Source organism: Prionailurus bengalensis, chromosome A1, assembly GCF_016509475.1.
Source record: "Prionailurus bengalensis isolate Pbe53 chromosome A1, Fcat_Pben_1.1_paternal_pri, whole genome shotgun sequence".
In the NCBI taxonomy this organism is placed as follows: Eukaryota; Metazoa; Chordata; class Mammalia; order Carnivora; family Felidae; genus Prionailurus; species Prionailurus bengalensis.
In genome coordinates, this window is record NC_057343.1 from 28,681,892 (window position 1) to 28,697,785 (window position 15,894).

General features: G+C 39.4%; 1 protein-coding gene across 1 annotated transcript in view; it reads left to right on the forward strand.

Moving 5' to 3' along the window:
* Positions 1 to 3,863: 3,863 nt before the first annotated feature.
* VWA8 (von Willebrand factor A domain containing 8) overlaps positions 3,864 to 15,894 on the forward strand; it is a 366,373-nt gene continuing 354,342 nt past the window's right edge. Inside the window, exon 1 of the mRNA XM_043579664.1 lies at positions 3,864 to 4,152. Within this exon, the coding sequence (XP_043435599.1) occupies positions 3,990 to 4,152 (163 nt within the window). The 5' untranslated portion in view covers positions 3,864 to 3,989. The remainder of the gene's footprint in view (positions 4,153 to 15,894) is intronic.

Consider the following 15,894-nt stretch of genomic DNA (forward strand, 5'->3'; position numbering starts at 1 on the left):
AGTGATTTATGTACCTCCTAAATTGACACGCTATTTTATTTTCTTTGTTCCATAGTATACTATTTTTAAAATGGATTCCATTACCCTCTTTTTTACTTAATTTTGGATACAGAATGTTCTACCTAGCCTGACCTGGTGTTTGCCAGCAGACAGACTGGTCAAATTGTCTTTGGCCCTCGTTTGTTCCCTTGTGTGTTGGTGGAATCCCCTTCACAGATCTTAAGATCTAGCAGGGTATGGATCTTGTGGTTCTGTTGGGTTCCTTCCTATTCTCTGAATAGATGGGAGTTCAAGAACTCTCCAGTTTAAAGTCTTCTCAGGGCTGCTATTCTTGCCATGTCCTTGTCTAAAATCATTTCATGATATAAAGGGGCCATCACCTGTTCTTTCCTCTCTTCTCCAATTCCCCGTTCAGTTTTTATTTTATTTTATTTTATTTTATTTTATTTTATTTTATTTTATTTTATTTTATTTTATTTTATTTTGTTGTGGATAAGGGGAGAGCACTCAGGAATTGTTTTAGAAAAAGTGCTGAAGAGGATGAATAGGTGGGACAGACTTAAAGCAAAACAAAACAATGGAGAGAACTGTTATCTAGTTTTATGACTAAAATGTGTGGCATGCAGGTTATCTCTTATAGGTATTGCCAAGAATGCACATTCTTGGGCCTTTTCAGACCTACTAAGTCAGAATCTCAGGGTGGGGAGTGAAGCCTGAGAATCTATAGTTTAACAAGTTCTCCAGATGATCAGGATGCACACTGAATTTTGGGAAGCACAGGTGCAGACCTGTGATTTCCCAGGAGGGTGAACAGTAAGGAGGGATGAAGCACCTACCTTTTAAAAATAAGATATAGCATTATTAGATTATTATTAATATTAATAATTATTAACATTATTAGCATTATTAGATTATATTATATATTATAGATTATAATATATATTATAGATTATTAAATGAATTTTCCAATGAGTTAGATTAATATGGTAGGAAAAATATTTCTTCTGGACTCTGGAAAAAGGTTAACAATCCCAGTTTTTGGTAGCTTGGCTTTTTTTTTTTTTTTTAAAGTATGTGACCAGTTATTTTAGTGAGAATTTGAGAGAAATTACACAGAGGTTGTGATAGACGTCTTTTTAAATCAAGGACCTTTGGTTTATCTTTCAAACATTGCTGAGGTCTACTTTTCCCCATTCAGACTCATTGCCACCAGCTGGGGTTCACTGTTTCAAGCAGAGACTATTTTTACTGCCACATAGCTAGAATTTGATGCTTCCTTTCTTACTTATTCAATTCACAATTCATTTCATATCTAAAACATGATCAAAACAACCAGGGGACCCAATCTACCTATATGATGAAGTCCAACTTTCCAACCTCATCAAGCCTTTCAAGGTTTTTCATTGTATAATCTTTTCCTACCCCACTCGTGCTCTCCTAAGATTATGCCTTTTTCACCTGGCTGGTCTCTTTGTCCCTATAAATTGACAATGCTTGTCAGGACTCCAAGCCCCTGCTTCTGCTCTATACCCACTTCTTTGTTTATCCAAATCTAAAGTGGAATTCAACGTAAAGCTCAGGTGTCATTTTTTCTCTGGCTCAAATTTCCCCTCATATTGCAGATCTGTCACTCTAAAATATCTTCATTTTCCCATTTCCTGGAGGTTAATATGTAAACTCTTTCACCTCACATACAACATGGCCCCAATTTCTCTTTCCAGGCTCATCTCTACAAACTTTTATGTACTTGACCTCCAGACACAGTGAATCACTGATTCTCAGTCTTGCCGTGTATATCCAGCTTTCTGTACCTTTGTCCATGCTTTTCCTACTGCCAGATATGCCTTGCCCTTTTCTCCACTTGAAAAGATCTCAACTATCCTTCAAGACCCATTTTAATCATTAAATTCTCTGTGAAACCTCACTGACCTAGAGTGAAGCACTCTAGCCCAGAGTACCTTGAGTCTAAACATCCTAAACATGTAGTATCCTACACATTGTATTATAACTCATTTGTGTATTTGTCTTCTGCACTTGATGTGAGCCCATGACTACATAGTACCCAGAAGGGTACCATTTATACCACAGTTGCTTGAAAAATGTTGTTTGTAAACCTGTATTGATTTCCCCATTGCCTCGACTCCAAGAGCTTTTAACACTTTGCTAAATTACCTTACATTGTTTTTGCACTGTTTCAAGTGTGCACTGGATTCCAGTAAGATTAAGTAGAGATGTCCTAATCAAGGAACTTAATTTCTCCAGCCTCAGTTTCTTCACCTATGAAACAGGATAGATAATAAAGGCCTGTGTGAAATGAAGTAATGCTTTGAAGTATTCAGCATAATACCTGGCACACAGTATGAACTCAAAGTGGGAAAAACATTTCATAAACTCCTACATCTTACATTTCTGTCCTTTTCTCCTAGCAGTCTCATAGGGCTGTAGTGAAGATTATAGGAGAACATGCATATGAAACCATGTTGCAATGTACTATGCAAACATTTACCTTGATTTTCAGCGCCTTAACTAGGTTAGAAGCCTGTTTCAGCCTTCACCCTTTAGGTCCAAGGCCTCGACAAGATGCACAAAGCCTTTATCCAGCACTGTTTTTCTTTTACAGCCACCCATCACCTCTCAGCACCTGTCACAGGGTTATGACACGGCAGGTGCTCAATATAGATTTACAGATAGGGACAACTCCAGAATTACCAAGGCCTCTAACTGCAAGTGAAGCCTTCTGCATTCTTTTGGTTTGTTGTTGGTTTGGAGTAACCTGATTTAAACATTTTGCATTGGCCAATTCACTCCTGACATTTTGGAGATGCTGTGGAGACATTTGGAGATATTAGGATTAGTCTGCTTTGTGGTAGGACCTCTTCTGCCTTTGGCATGTGTGACAGGGAGTCAGCTTTAACCAGTGTCCTACTTTTTTCTCTTACTAATGACATAAATTATGTTTATATAACACTTCCACCGCAGAATGACTGAACAAGTACTTGATTTGGGTCCTTTCTGACATTTTGACAATTTGTATAAATCACCAAGATGTGAGTTTTGGCTTTAAAATACAAGACAACAGGGGCGCCTGGGTGGCTCAGTCGGTTAAGCTTCCCACTTCGGCTCAGGTCATGATCTCACGGTCCGTGGGTTCGAGCCCCGCGTCGGGCTCTGTGCTCACAGCTCAGAGCCTGAAGCCTGTTTCAGATTCTGTGTCTCCCTCTCTCTGACCCTCCCCCATTCATGCTTTGTCTGTCTCTCTGTCTCAAAAATACATAAACGTTAAAAAAAATTTAAAAAAAATAAAATACAAGACAACAAGCATACAGGAAAAAAAAAAGATAAAGGACAAGGCTTTCAAATGCTGTATGGAAACACAGGTATGGTTACAATGCATGGAAATAGGTGAGAGTTCCCACAATCTCCAGGGTACGGACTCAATTTCTGAAAAGGATTTGAAGCAGCCTACAGGAAAAGGGCAATATAATAAGACTGGGCCATTAACCAAGAAAGGAAGGGAAGACTTGGTAAAAGCATCTGAAGAGTCACACCATTAAACAGTCCTAGTACCCGGGGGCATTTCCTGAACTCCGAGTTTACAGGACTACAGGGGAACGACTGGAAGCCGGCCTGGTGAAGCCAGGTGAACCGACGCAGGTGCGGGCGAGGCCCGCACCAGAGCCAAGTCCCCCCAGCTCCGCCGCAGAGGCACCCGGGCGGCCTGCAGGACTCAGCGCTCAGCCGCACCTGCTCCGGGTCGTCCCTCGACGGCGGGCGCGGGCTTCCCGGGCTCGCGCTTCTCGGACTCCCTCCGTCCGCTTGGGGTCCGGCCGGCCCGAGACTGCCGAGCCGGCCGCGCCGGGGGAAGGAGTTTCCGGCGGACGCAGCGCGGAGCCGCTTCCTGTCCCGCTCGCCGTGCCGCCTCACGCTGCCCGTCCCGGACGCGGCTTGCGCGGGACCCGCTCCCCTGCCCCGGCAACACGTCCGGCCCCATGCAGTCCCGGCTTCTGCTCCTCGGGGCGCCCGGCTGCCACGGCGGCCCGGCCGCGCGGCGCATGCGGCTGCTCCTGCGGCAGGTGGTGCGGGGCAGGCCCGGCGGAGACGGGTGCGGGTCGGAGGTCAGACTGCTGCATGCCGGGGCGGGGGCCGACACAGGTAACCCCGGGACGTCCCCGCCGCGCCCTGCGGTCTGTGCGGGGCCCCTGCGGTCGTCTGCACCCCACTCCCTCCTGCTTCGCTTGGGAAGGAGAGCGGCGCGGGAAGCCGGGACATAAGACATTCTAGTTTCCACCTCGCGGCTAACTGCTGTGTATCGTGAGGCAAGGCGCTTGCACTCTCTGGGCCTCATTCTGTAGTCCGAGGGATCTGGGCTAAGGTTTATGATGACCTGGAATAGTGCATTCGCCTCCCCCCCCCCCCCCCCCCCCCCCCCCCCCGCTGCTTTTATCCCTGGGTTGCTGATTTGGACTACAGTACACGCTGGGGTTTAATGCAGGAGCCCTCAGAAATTGTTGAAACCAGGGATTGACCTTGCTCTCAGAGTGTCAAGGGCCTGGAAGCCAGTCTGTGTCACGTTCCAACCAGGGCTAGTGGCAGCTTAGAAGTGTACGTTCTCGCCAAGGATCCCATCGTTAACAGTGTTTTAAATGTATACGCAAGCCTTTTCTGAATTTTCCAGGAGTTTTCCTTTCCCAAAGTGTTCACATCTTATTAGAGCTGAAAATCACAAGTTAATTTTAAAACTCCTGACTGTACCAATGAGGTAATTTAGACCCAGAAGGGAAAACTGGCTTGCAGGAGATCACACAGCTAGTGACTGCTTTAGAATCACGTGTCTGATTTCTCAACTCAACTTTTTTTTTTTTTTTTTTCCCCCTTTTGGTTATACTAGAGCTGGTTTTCAGAATCTTTTTTTGTTACATGCTGGAGTTAGAGCATTTGTGCTGGTTAAGGGGAAGGATGTATGTTGTTGTCTGTTCTTGAATGGCAAAGTGATTCTAGGCAAGATTTTGTCAGTGTCATTGCTGCTTAGAATACCAGAGGTTTTTACTTGGAAGTTGTAGGTTTCATTGTTCTTGCAAAGACTGGCCCCAATACTTTTCCTTGCCAGGTTTAGGTCCCGTATGTTCCATCCATTCATTCATTTACTGAACAAATTTTTTTTTTTTTCGTTTTGTGTGGAGTTGTGATTTCAAATTTTGCTCCTTTACCAGTTATTGTGACTATTGTGATATTAAGAGTTTTTTGTTTGTTTGTTGCTTCTTTGTCCTAGAAAGCAGGGAGGACAAGGGTGGAAGTGCAGCATAATCTGTAACTTGGGCTTTGGAGTTAAACAGTATGGGTTGGAGTCCATTTCTGCACCATCTGGATATGGAGATCTGAGGGTGGGTTGCTTAATTTTGTGTCCCAGTTTTCTTAAATGAGGATAAAAAGAGTATATTTGATAGGATTATTATGAGGATTTAATTAGTTCATATAATTCCTGGCACATGTTAACATTCAATGAAAGTTAGCTTATTATTCTTAGTATATATATTTTTAGCTATGGGAGAGTTGTTCTGTTTCCTTGGCTTTAGATGAAATGAAACCAGTTACTTTAGGTTTAAAACTATCAGCTAGCTGGCTAGGCATACGGGAAAAAGTTAAGTCATATTTTAAAATTTTAAAAAAATTGGTCTTTGTACATGAATAATATGTGGTGATTATAAAAACATTAAAACTGTCCTCAACATTATGTCCAACAAATCAAAGTACAGGCTTTGCTTAAAATGTGAGACTCATGAACACATTATAGACAACATATTAACTTCTTAGACTTAGTCATTGACTGGCAGAATCAGACCAAAAGGAGTAAATTGTGCTAAACTTACTTGCCTTGCTGTTGCAAAGATGCCCAATGTTGCAGGTGTGAAGACTGAGTAAATTCATTTGGAACCTTATGAGAGATCTGGACTCTATTAAGAACAGCTGAGAGCCAGGTAAATCGGAGGCAAGCTCTTGGCTACCCTGGGACATAATGTTGGTCATAAAGGTTGAAGTGTCTCATTTTGAACCAGAGGTCATACATAGACAAAATAAAAGCCACAAATAGCACTGTGATGTAATGAATTACAATTTAGATTGGAAAGATGCTCCCAGCTGCATATACACATGTGACCAGTAACTCATCTCTGCATGTAATTGACCTTGCTTCCTTGTAGATTGGAAAAAGAGCACTGGGGTACATAAGCAGTGGATGCATGTTCTATACTGTTCTTATCTTTCCTGGACTGTATGTATGTCTTATTTATCTTTATATTCCTTTGGTACCTGTCAACACTTTGTATCGTGTTGACACGATACAAGCACTCAGTGACTTATAATACTAAAATTCATGCAGAGAAAGAAACCAGGTACTGTAGGTTTAAAACTATCAGAGTTTTAACTATCTCCTTCCAGGAGAGGCTGGAATTGCCTTGTTGGCTTTCAAGATAGGAGCTTTATAAAGCCTGGTAAAGAAGAGAGGGTCATTTATGTTAAAAAAACAAAAACAAATCCCAAAACACACTGCCTTTTGTCCTTTGCTATTGGATAGTTTTAAGTATCGATAATTTGTAAATTCTTTGTATCTCTTTATGCTTCAATTGGTAGTGTTGTCTCTTAGTTTTAGGAACAAAGAGGCTTACAAGGAGGTTAGCTACTGCAAAGAATTTTCAATAAAGATTATTGTAAGGTTTCACAGATGGAGTTAAGTAAATTGGCTCAGTGGGACTCTGACAGTGAACTGTTTAGATATACCATGAAGCAGGCTCAAATGATAAACCTGGAAGCATAACTCTGTGTAATCCACCATGACATGTTTAGTGCTGTCATTGTTATTAAAGGGACTCTGTTTTATCTTTTATGACTTTTGTATATTAATACATTTGATAAAGGAATCTTTAAAAATACTTTTTGTATAAGAAATTGTGTTCATTGTTGAAAAGTAGAATGCAGACAAATCCCCTGAGATATAATCTCCCATTCAAAGTCATCATTGTCAACTTTATGGTGTTAATATTATCAGATTTTGTGAAATACATATATTTGTACAACTGCACATTTCTTTTTTAAAAATAGGATCATGTATTTTTTATAATTCTCACTTAACCATTATTGTAACATATTAACAAAGTGGTAAATATTGCTACACATGTTCATTTTAAGTAGATACTAAAGTTATATATTATTCATATAATTTGTTTTACCAGTTTTTCATTGTTGGACATTCAGGTTGCCTACTTTCATTTCTATTTTTTTTAAAGAAATTTCTACACCCAATGTGGGGTTCAAACTCATGACCCTGAGATTAGGAGTTGGATGCTCTACTGACCTGAGCCAGCCAGGTGCCACAGGTTGTCTGTTTTTAAATATATAAAAAGTGCAATAGACATCCACCCATAATGCATTTTTTTGTGATTTTATTCCAGAGCTACAATAGAAGTAATGACTTTGGGGAGGGGAAATAGAGAACTCCTGCTTCATGAAGAATACAGTGTAAAGGGAAAAACTACACTATGATGGTTCAGGTCTTAGCTCTGTATTTACTAGGTATTGAACTTTGGGAAAATTATTAACTACTTTAAACTTGCAGTAGGCTATTTTGACCCTGAGGACATTGTGACCCTTCTATATTAAAGCATTTAGCAGTAAAATCCCAAAACAATTGTAACTTAATAAATTATTGGGAAGACCTGTGTTAGGAACATGCAGACTAATCTGGAAATTGCTGATATATTTGGTTTTCTCTTGGGTCTAAGTTTTGTATTAAAAAAGTGGTGACACTAAACCAGTGCTTTTTAACCAAGAGTGATTCCCTTCCCCCAGGGGAAAATGTGCATAGAAAAACATGGTGATGGGTTCACATAGGTGGGAGATCTAATGGTTTCAGGCTAGATGTAGGATGTTCAAGCGTCTTTAGGGCTTGGACCCTCTCTGCCCTTCCCCGTGGTCCCCCCCCCCCCCACCTCCTTTCTACTCTCCATTTGTTGGATTTGATTTTTGCTGTATTGGTTTCAATATCTGTTGGGATTTCTTCAAGTGGTAGCAATGATAGCCTTACTGACAGCCCCAGATTTTGATGGTCCTTACACTTCACACTGTTAGAAAAAGAGGGGGATGCCTGGGTGGCTCAGTTGGTTAAGCAACTTCGGCTCAGGTCATGATCTCACTGTTTGTGGGTTTGAGCCCCACGTCGGGCTCTGTGCTGACAGCTCAGAGCCTGGAGCCTGCTTCGGATTCTGTCTCCCTCTCTCTCTGCCCCTCCCCGGCTCACACTCTGTCCACCTCTCTCTCAAAAATGAACATTAAGAAAAAATTTAAAGAGAGAAAGAACATCTTTTCCTTGAGCTCTGACAAAAATCCTTGTGAGAACTCTTACTGGCCAAGCCTGGATCATGTGTCCATCTCTAAAACAATCACTGTGGCCAGAGAGTGGAATATTCTGACAAGTTTGTGCAGGATATTCACTTCTGGAGGTTTTGGTGCAGGGATAAAGGTTGGGATTAATGGTATAAACTCTACCCAAACCAGATGGGATGGGTTCTCCACTGGATAGAGGGATTCTGTTGTCAAAAGGGAAAGAATATTGAGTAGGTAAAACAAAACAGCTGTCTACTAAAACTCAAGTGTGTAATATCCAAAGGGGTTTTACAAGAATAAGTGTTATTTAGAATACACTATTGGGGCGCCTGGGTGGCTTAGCGTCTGACTTTGGCTCAGGTCATGATCTCGCGGTTTGAGTTTGGGTCACATGTCAAGCTCTGAGACTGGAGGCTGCTTCCGATTCTGTGTTTCTCTCTGTGCCTCCTCTGCTCACACACTCTCTCTCAAAATAAATAAATATTTAAAAAAATAAAATACACTATGAATTATTATTTGAATATAGAGATTATTTTCCTATAAACCTTTGGGAAATTCCTTTAAAGTAGGATGATTGCAAGTGATAAAATCAAACCTTATTACTTTAAATGAACCTTGAAGTTAATTTCATTTGGAAGGTTTTATCTTTTGGATTCTTTTCAGGGCTTTTAATTTTCAAATCGATACTCCATGCCTGAATAAAACACATATCAGTTTATTGGTGGTAGTATTTGTGTGAGAGTTTGTATGCTGTATACAGGGATTTAAGTAATCTTAGTTACATGTGGTTGCTTTTTTGCATTATTTGTAATAAATGTAATTAAGTGTTAAGCAGTATATTCTATAACAATCTGTACTTATTTGTTAACCCATTCTAGTTATTCTAGTAGTTTCCATCATGAGTATCTTATACCATTAGCTACAGTGTCTAAAAAGATGATTGTATTTAACCAAAATAGTATATTTGAAGAAAGGTATACCTTAGTTTCTTCTAAGTTGTATTACCTATTGTGTTATATAAGTATTTTCACTTCCCTTTAGAGTCATACTTACACCACTTCATTTAAATCAAGTCTTTACAAATGACTTGATTTCTGAGCTTTTTGAAAGATAGGCTGTTCTCAGTGCAGAAAATCAGTGAACTAGGGCTTAAAACAACACTTAATTAAGAAAACAGTATTTAATTAAAAGCTATATTCATTCACATATTCATTTACCAAACATTTCTTGAATACCCAGTTGGTTTAAGATATTATTTTTGGCTCTATGAGTACAAAGGTGATTAAAACATAGGCCCTGCCCGCAAAATGCTACACTTTTACAGACTGAACAGTGGTCTTCAAAAATTTTCACACTTACCTCCTAAAAGGATTTGAAAATATGTATACCTTTTATATTTTGAAGTTGATATCTAGAAATTTTCCTGAAAAGAATAAATAATTGCAGAGTACAGTGTTTCCAGTGTGTTGTAAATATTGACGTTTAAAATAAAAAATTTTAACAGTCTTGAAAGTGTATCTTTTAAGTGAAATTAGAATATCCTAGTAATATGTTAGCCACTATCTCTGTTTTGAAAAATAGATTAAAAAGCTCATGTTTAACTATCAGGAAGCTCATGTTACTTTTTTTTTATCTCCTTGAATTTATATTTCAATTACCACTACTCATCATAATTTTATCTTAATATTTTTACTCTTAAAAAGTTTTGTCTTTAGATTTCTCTGCACAAAAATGTTTAAGTGTTAAAACATATCTATCACTACAATTATTAAAGCATAATTGTTCAAAAGAACATCAATATGTTTCAAATTTCTTAAAAAAATGTAAAATTTTGTGGAAATGTACCTGTCAACAACATGAGTGGTGCTTTTCCACTCAATGTAATATTTAATTACATTAAATATTAATGTAATTAATAGCTCCTAATTGAGTACTAATTTTGCTGCAATGTATATAATTTTGATATAGAAATATCACTCCATTCTTTACAGACTTTTTATATATGAGCCAAAAGTGATATGTTGATTAATTATCAAAAATGTTATTTTTAGTGGTCTATCAACTGACAACTTGATTATAGCCTTTCAGTTTTGTTCATAGCCAATAATTGGAAACCACTTGACTGGCAGGTAGAGTCACTGACCTAACCAGCCAGTACCATCACTCTGCCTCAGTTTCTGGAAGATCCACTAAAAAGCTTTACCAAGATTTATCAAAAGGTTATGGTTTTTTCCTCATGCAGAGGCTGCTTGTTTAATGTACTCAGAAAAGAGGTGATAAAATGAACCCTTCATTCAGCATACCTTTGCCAGTATAGTATTTGAGAAAATGCTTTTATCATGTTTAAATACTTTTTTGTTTAATATATGAAATTTATTGTCAAATTGGTTTCCATACAACACCCAGTGCTGCCCTCTTCAATACCCATCACCTACCCTACCCTCCCTCCCACCCCCCATCAACCCTCAGTTTGTTCTCAGTTTTTAAGAGTCTCTTATGCTTTGGCTCTCTCCCACTCTAACCTTTTTTTTTTTTTTCCTTCCCCTCCCCCATGGGTTTCTGTTAAGTTTCTCAGGATCCACATAAGAGTGAAACCATATGGTATCTGTCTTTCTCTGTATGGGCTTATTTCACTTAGCATCACACTCTGCAGTTCCATCCACGTTGCTACAAAGGGCCATATTTCATTCTTTCTCATTGCCATGTAGTACTTCATTGTGTATATAAACCACAATTTCTTTATCCATTCATCAGTTGATGGACATTTAGGCTCTTTGCATAATTTGGCTATTGTTGAGAGTGCCGCTATAAACATTGGGGTACAAGTGCCCCTATGCATCAGTACTCCTGTATCCCTTGGGTAAATTCCTAGCAGTGCTACTGCTGGGTCATAGGGTAGGTCTATTTTTAATTTTTAGAGGAACCTCCACACTGCTTTCCAGAGTGGCTGCACCAATTTGCATTCCCACCAACAGTGCAAGAGGGTTCCCGTTTTTCCACATCCTCTCCAGCATCTATAGTCTCCTGATTTGTTCATTTTGGCCACTCTGACTGCGTGAGGTGATATCTGAGTGTGGTTTTGATTTGTATTTCCCTGATGAGGAGCGATGTTGAGCATCTTTTCATGTGCCTGTTGGCCATCCGGATGTCTTCTTTAGAGAAGTGTCTTTTCATGTTTTCTGCCCATTTCTTCATTGGATTATTTGTTTTTTGGGTGTGGAGTTTGGTGAGCTTTTTATAGATTTTGGATACTAGCCGTTTGTCTGATATGTCATTTGCAAATATCTTTTCCCATTCCGTTGGTTGCCTTTTAGTTTTGTTGATTGTTTCCTTTGCTGTGCAGAAGCTTTTTATCTTCATGAGGTCCCAATAGTTCATTTTTGCTTTTAATTCCCTTGCTTTTGGGGATGCGTCAAGTAAGAAATTGCTGCGGCTGAGGTCAGAGAGGTCTTTTCCTGCTTTCTCCTCTAGGGTTTTGATGGTTTCCTGTCTCACATTGAGGTCCTTTATCCATTTTGAGTTTATTTTTGTGAATGGTGTAAGAAAGTGGTCTCGTTTCATTCTTCTGCATGTTGCTGTCCAGTTCTCCCAGCACCATTTGTTAAAGAGACTGTCTTTTTTCCATTGGATATTCTTTCCTGCTTTGTCAAAGATGAGTTGGCCATACGTTTGTGGGTCTAGTTCTGGGGTTTCTATTCTATTCCATTGGTCTATGTGTCTGTTTTTGTGCCAATACCATGCTGTCTTGATGATGACAGCTTTGTAGTAGAGGCTAAAGTCTGGGATTGTGATGCCTCCTGCTTTGGTCTACTTCAAAATTACTTTGGCTATTCGGGGCCTTTTGTGGTTCCATATGCATTTTAGGATTGCTTGTTCTAGCTTTGAGAAGAATGCTGGTGCAATTTTGACTGGGATTGCATTGAATGTGTAGATAGCTTTGGGTAGTATTGACATTTTAACAATATTTATTCTTCCAACCCATGAGCACGGAATGTTTTTCCATTTCTTTATATCTTCTTCAATTTCCTTCATAAGCTTTCTATAGTTTTCAGCATACAGATCTTGTACATCTTTGGTTAGATTTATTTGTACGTATTTTATGCTTCTTGGTGCAGTTGTGAATGGATCAGTTTCTTTGTCTTTCTGTTGCTTCATTATTAGTGTATAAGAATGCAACTGCTTTCTGTACATTGATTTTGTGTCCTGCAACTTTGCTGAATTCATGTATCAGTTCTAGCAGACTTTTGGTGGAGTCTTTCGGGTTTTCCATGTATAATATCATGTCATCTGCAAAAAGTGAAAGCTTGACTTCATCTTTGCCAATTTTGATGCCTTTGATTTCCTTTTCTTGTCTGATTGCTGATGCTAGAACTTCCAGCACTATGTTAAACAACAGCGGGGAGAGTGGACATCCTGTCGTGTTCCTGATCACAGGGGGAAAGCACTCAGTTTTTCCCCATTGAGGATGATGTTAGCTGTGGGCTTTTCATAAATGGTTTTTATGATGTTTATGTTCCTTCTATCCCGACTTTCTTGAGGGTTTTTATTAAGAAAGGATGCTGAATTTTGTCAAATGCTTTTTCTGCATTAATTGACAGGATCATATGGTTCTTATCTTTTCTTTTATTAATGTGATGTAATACCTTGATTGATTTGCGAATGTTGAACCAGCCCTGCATCCCAGGAATGAATCCCACTTGATCATGGTGAATAATTCTTTTTATAAGCTGTTGAATTCAATTTGCTAGTATCTTATTGAGAATTTTTGCATCCATATTCATCAGGGATATTGGCCTGTAGTTTTTTTTTTTTACTGGGTTTCTGGGTCTCTGTCTGGTTTAGGAATCAAAGTAATACTGGCTTCATAGAATGAGTCTGGAAGTTTTCCTTCCCTTTCTATTTTTTGGAATAGCTTGAGAAGGATAGGTATTATCTCTGCTTTAAATGTCTGGTAGAATTCCCCAGGGAAGCCATCTGGTCCTGGACTCTTACTTGGGAGATTTTTGATAACCGATTCAATTTCTTTGCTGGTTATGGGTCTGTTTGAGTTTTGGAAGTGTGTGGGTATTTAGGAATTTGTCCATTTCTTCCAGGTTGTCCAGTTTGTTGGCATATAATTTTTCATAGTATTCCCTGATAATTGTTTGTATCTCTGAGGGATTGGTTGTAATAATTCCATTTTCATTCATGATTTTATGTATTTGGGTCATCTCCCTTTTCTTTTTGAGAAGCCTGGCTAGAGGTTTATCAATTTTGTTTATTTTTTCAAAAAACAAACTCTTGGTTTCATTGATCTGCTGTACAGTTTTTTTAGATTCTATATTGTTTATTTCTGCTCTGATCTTTATTATTTCTCTTCTTCTGCTGGGTTTGGGGTGTCTTTGCTGCTCTGCTTCTATTTCCTTTAGGTGTGCTGTTAGATTTTGTATTTGGGATTTTTCTTGTTTCTTGAGATAGGCCTGGATTGCAATGTATTTTCCTCTCAGGACTGCCTTCGCTGCATCCCAAAGCGTTTGGATTGTTGTATTTTCATTTTCGTTTGTTTCCATATAATTTTTAATTTCTTCTCTAATTGCCTGGTTGACCTATTCATTCTTTAGTAGGGTGTTCTTTAACCTCCATGCTTTTGGAGGTTTTCCAGACTTTTTCCTGTGGTTGATTTCAAGCTTCATAGCATTGTGGTCCGAAAGTATGCATGGTATGATCTCAATTCTTGTATACTTATGAAGGGCTGTTTTGTGACCCAGTATGTGATCTTTCTTGGAGAATGTTCCATGTGCACTCGAGAAGAAAGTATATTCTGTTGCTTTGGGATGCAGAGTTCTAAATATATCTGTCAAGTCCATCTGATCCAGTGTATCATTCAGGGCCCTTGTTTCTTTATTGATCATGTGTCTAGATGATCTATCCCTTGTTGTAAGTGGGGTATTAAAGTCCCCTGCAATTACCACATTCTTGTCAATAAGGTTGCTTATGTTTGTGAGTAATTGTTTTATATATTTGGGGGCTCCTGTATTCGGCACATAGACATTTATAATTGTTAGTTCTTCTTGATGGATAGACCCTGTAATGATTATATAATGCCCTTCTTCATCTCTTGTTACAGCCTTTAATTTAAAGTCTAGTTTGTCTGATATAAGTATGGCTACTCCAGCTTTCTTTTGGCTTCCAGTAGCATGATAAATAGTTCTCCATCCCCTCACTCTCATTCTAAAGGTGTCCTCAGATCTAAAATGAGTCTCTTGTAGACAGCAAATAGATGGGTCTTGTTTTTTTATCCATTCTGATACCCTATGTCTTTTGGTTGGTGCATTTAGTCCATTTACATTCAGTGTTATTATAGAAAGATATGGGTTTAGAGTCATTGTGATGTCCATAGGTTTCATGCTTGTAGTGATGTCTCTGGTACTTTGTCTCACAGGATCCCCCTTAGGATCTCTTGTAGGGCTGGTTTAGTGGTGATGAATTCCTTCAGTTTTTGTTTGTTTGGGAAGACCTTTATCTCTCCTTCTATTCTAAATGACAGATTTGCTGGATAGAGGATTCTTGGCTGCATATTTTTTCTGTTCATCACATTGAAGATTTCCTGCCATTCCTTTCTGGCCTGCCAAGTTTCAGTAGAGAGATCTGTCACTAGTCTTATCGGTCTCCCTTTATATGTTAGAGCATGTTTATCCCTGGCTGCTTTCAGAATTTTCTCCTTATCCTTGTATTTTGCCAGTTTCACTATGATATGTTGTGCAAAAGATCGATTCAAGTTATGTCTGAAGGGAGTTCTCTGTGCCTCTTGGATTTCAATGCCTTTTTCCTTCCCCAGATCAGGGAAGTTCTAGCTATGATTTCTTCAAGTACCCCTTCAGCACCTTTCCCTCTCTCTTCCTCCTCTGGAATACCAATTATGCGTAGATTATTTCTCTTTAGTACATCACTTAGTTCTCTAATTTTCCCCTCATAGTCCTGGATTTTTTTAATCTTTTTCTCAGCTTCTTCTTTTTCCTTAATTTTATCTTCTAGTTCAGCTATTCTCTCTTCTGCCTCTATAATCCGAGCTGTGGTCATCTCCATTTTATTTTGCAGCTCATTAGTAGTATTTTTTTGCTCTTCCTGGCTGTTCCTGAGTGCCTTGATCTCTGTAGCAAGGGATTCTCTGCTGTCCTTTATACTGTTTTCAAGCCCAGCGATTAATTTTATGACTATTATTCTAAATTCACTTTCTGTTATATTGTTTAAATCATTTTTGATCAGTTCGTTAGCTGTCATTATTTCCTGGAGGTTTTTTTGAGGGGAATTCGTCCGTTTCCTCATTTTGGTTAGACCCTGGAGTAGTGTGGAACTGCAGGGCACTTCCCCTGTGCTGTCTTGAATAACTTGCGTTGGTGGGCAGGGCCACAGTGAGACCTGATGTCTGCCCCCAGCCCACCGCTGGGGCCACAGTCAGACTGGTGTGTGCCTTCTCTTCCCCTCTCCTTGGGGCGGGATTCACTGTGGGGTGGCGTGGCCTGTCTGGGCTACTTGCAC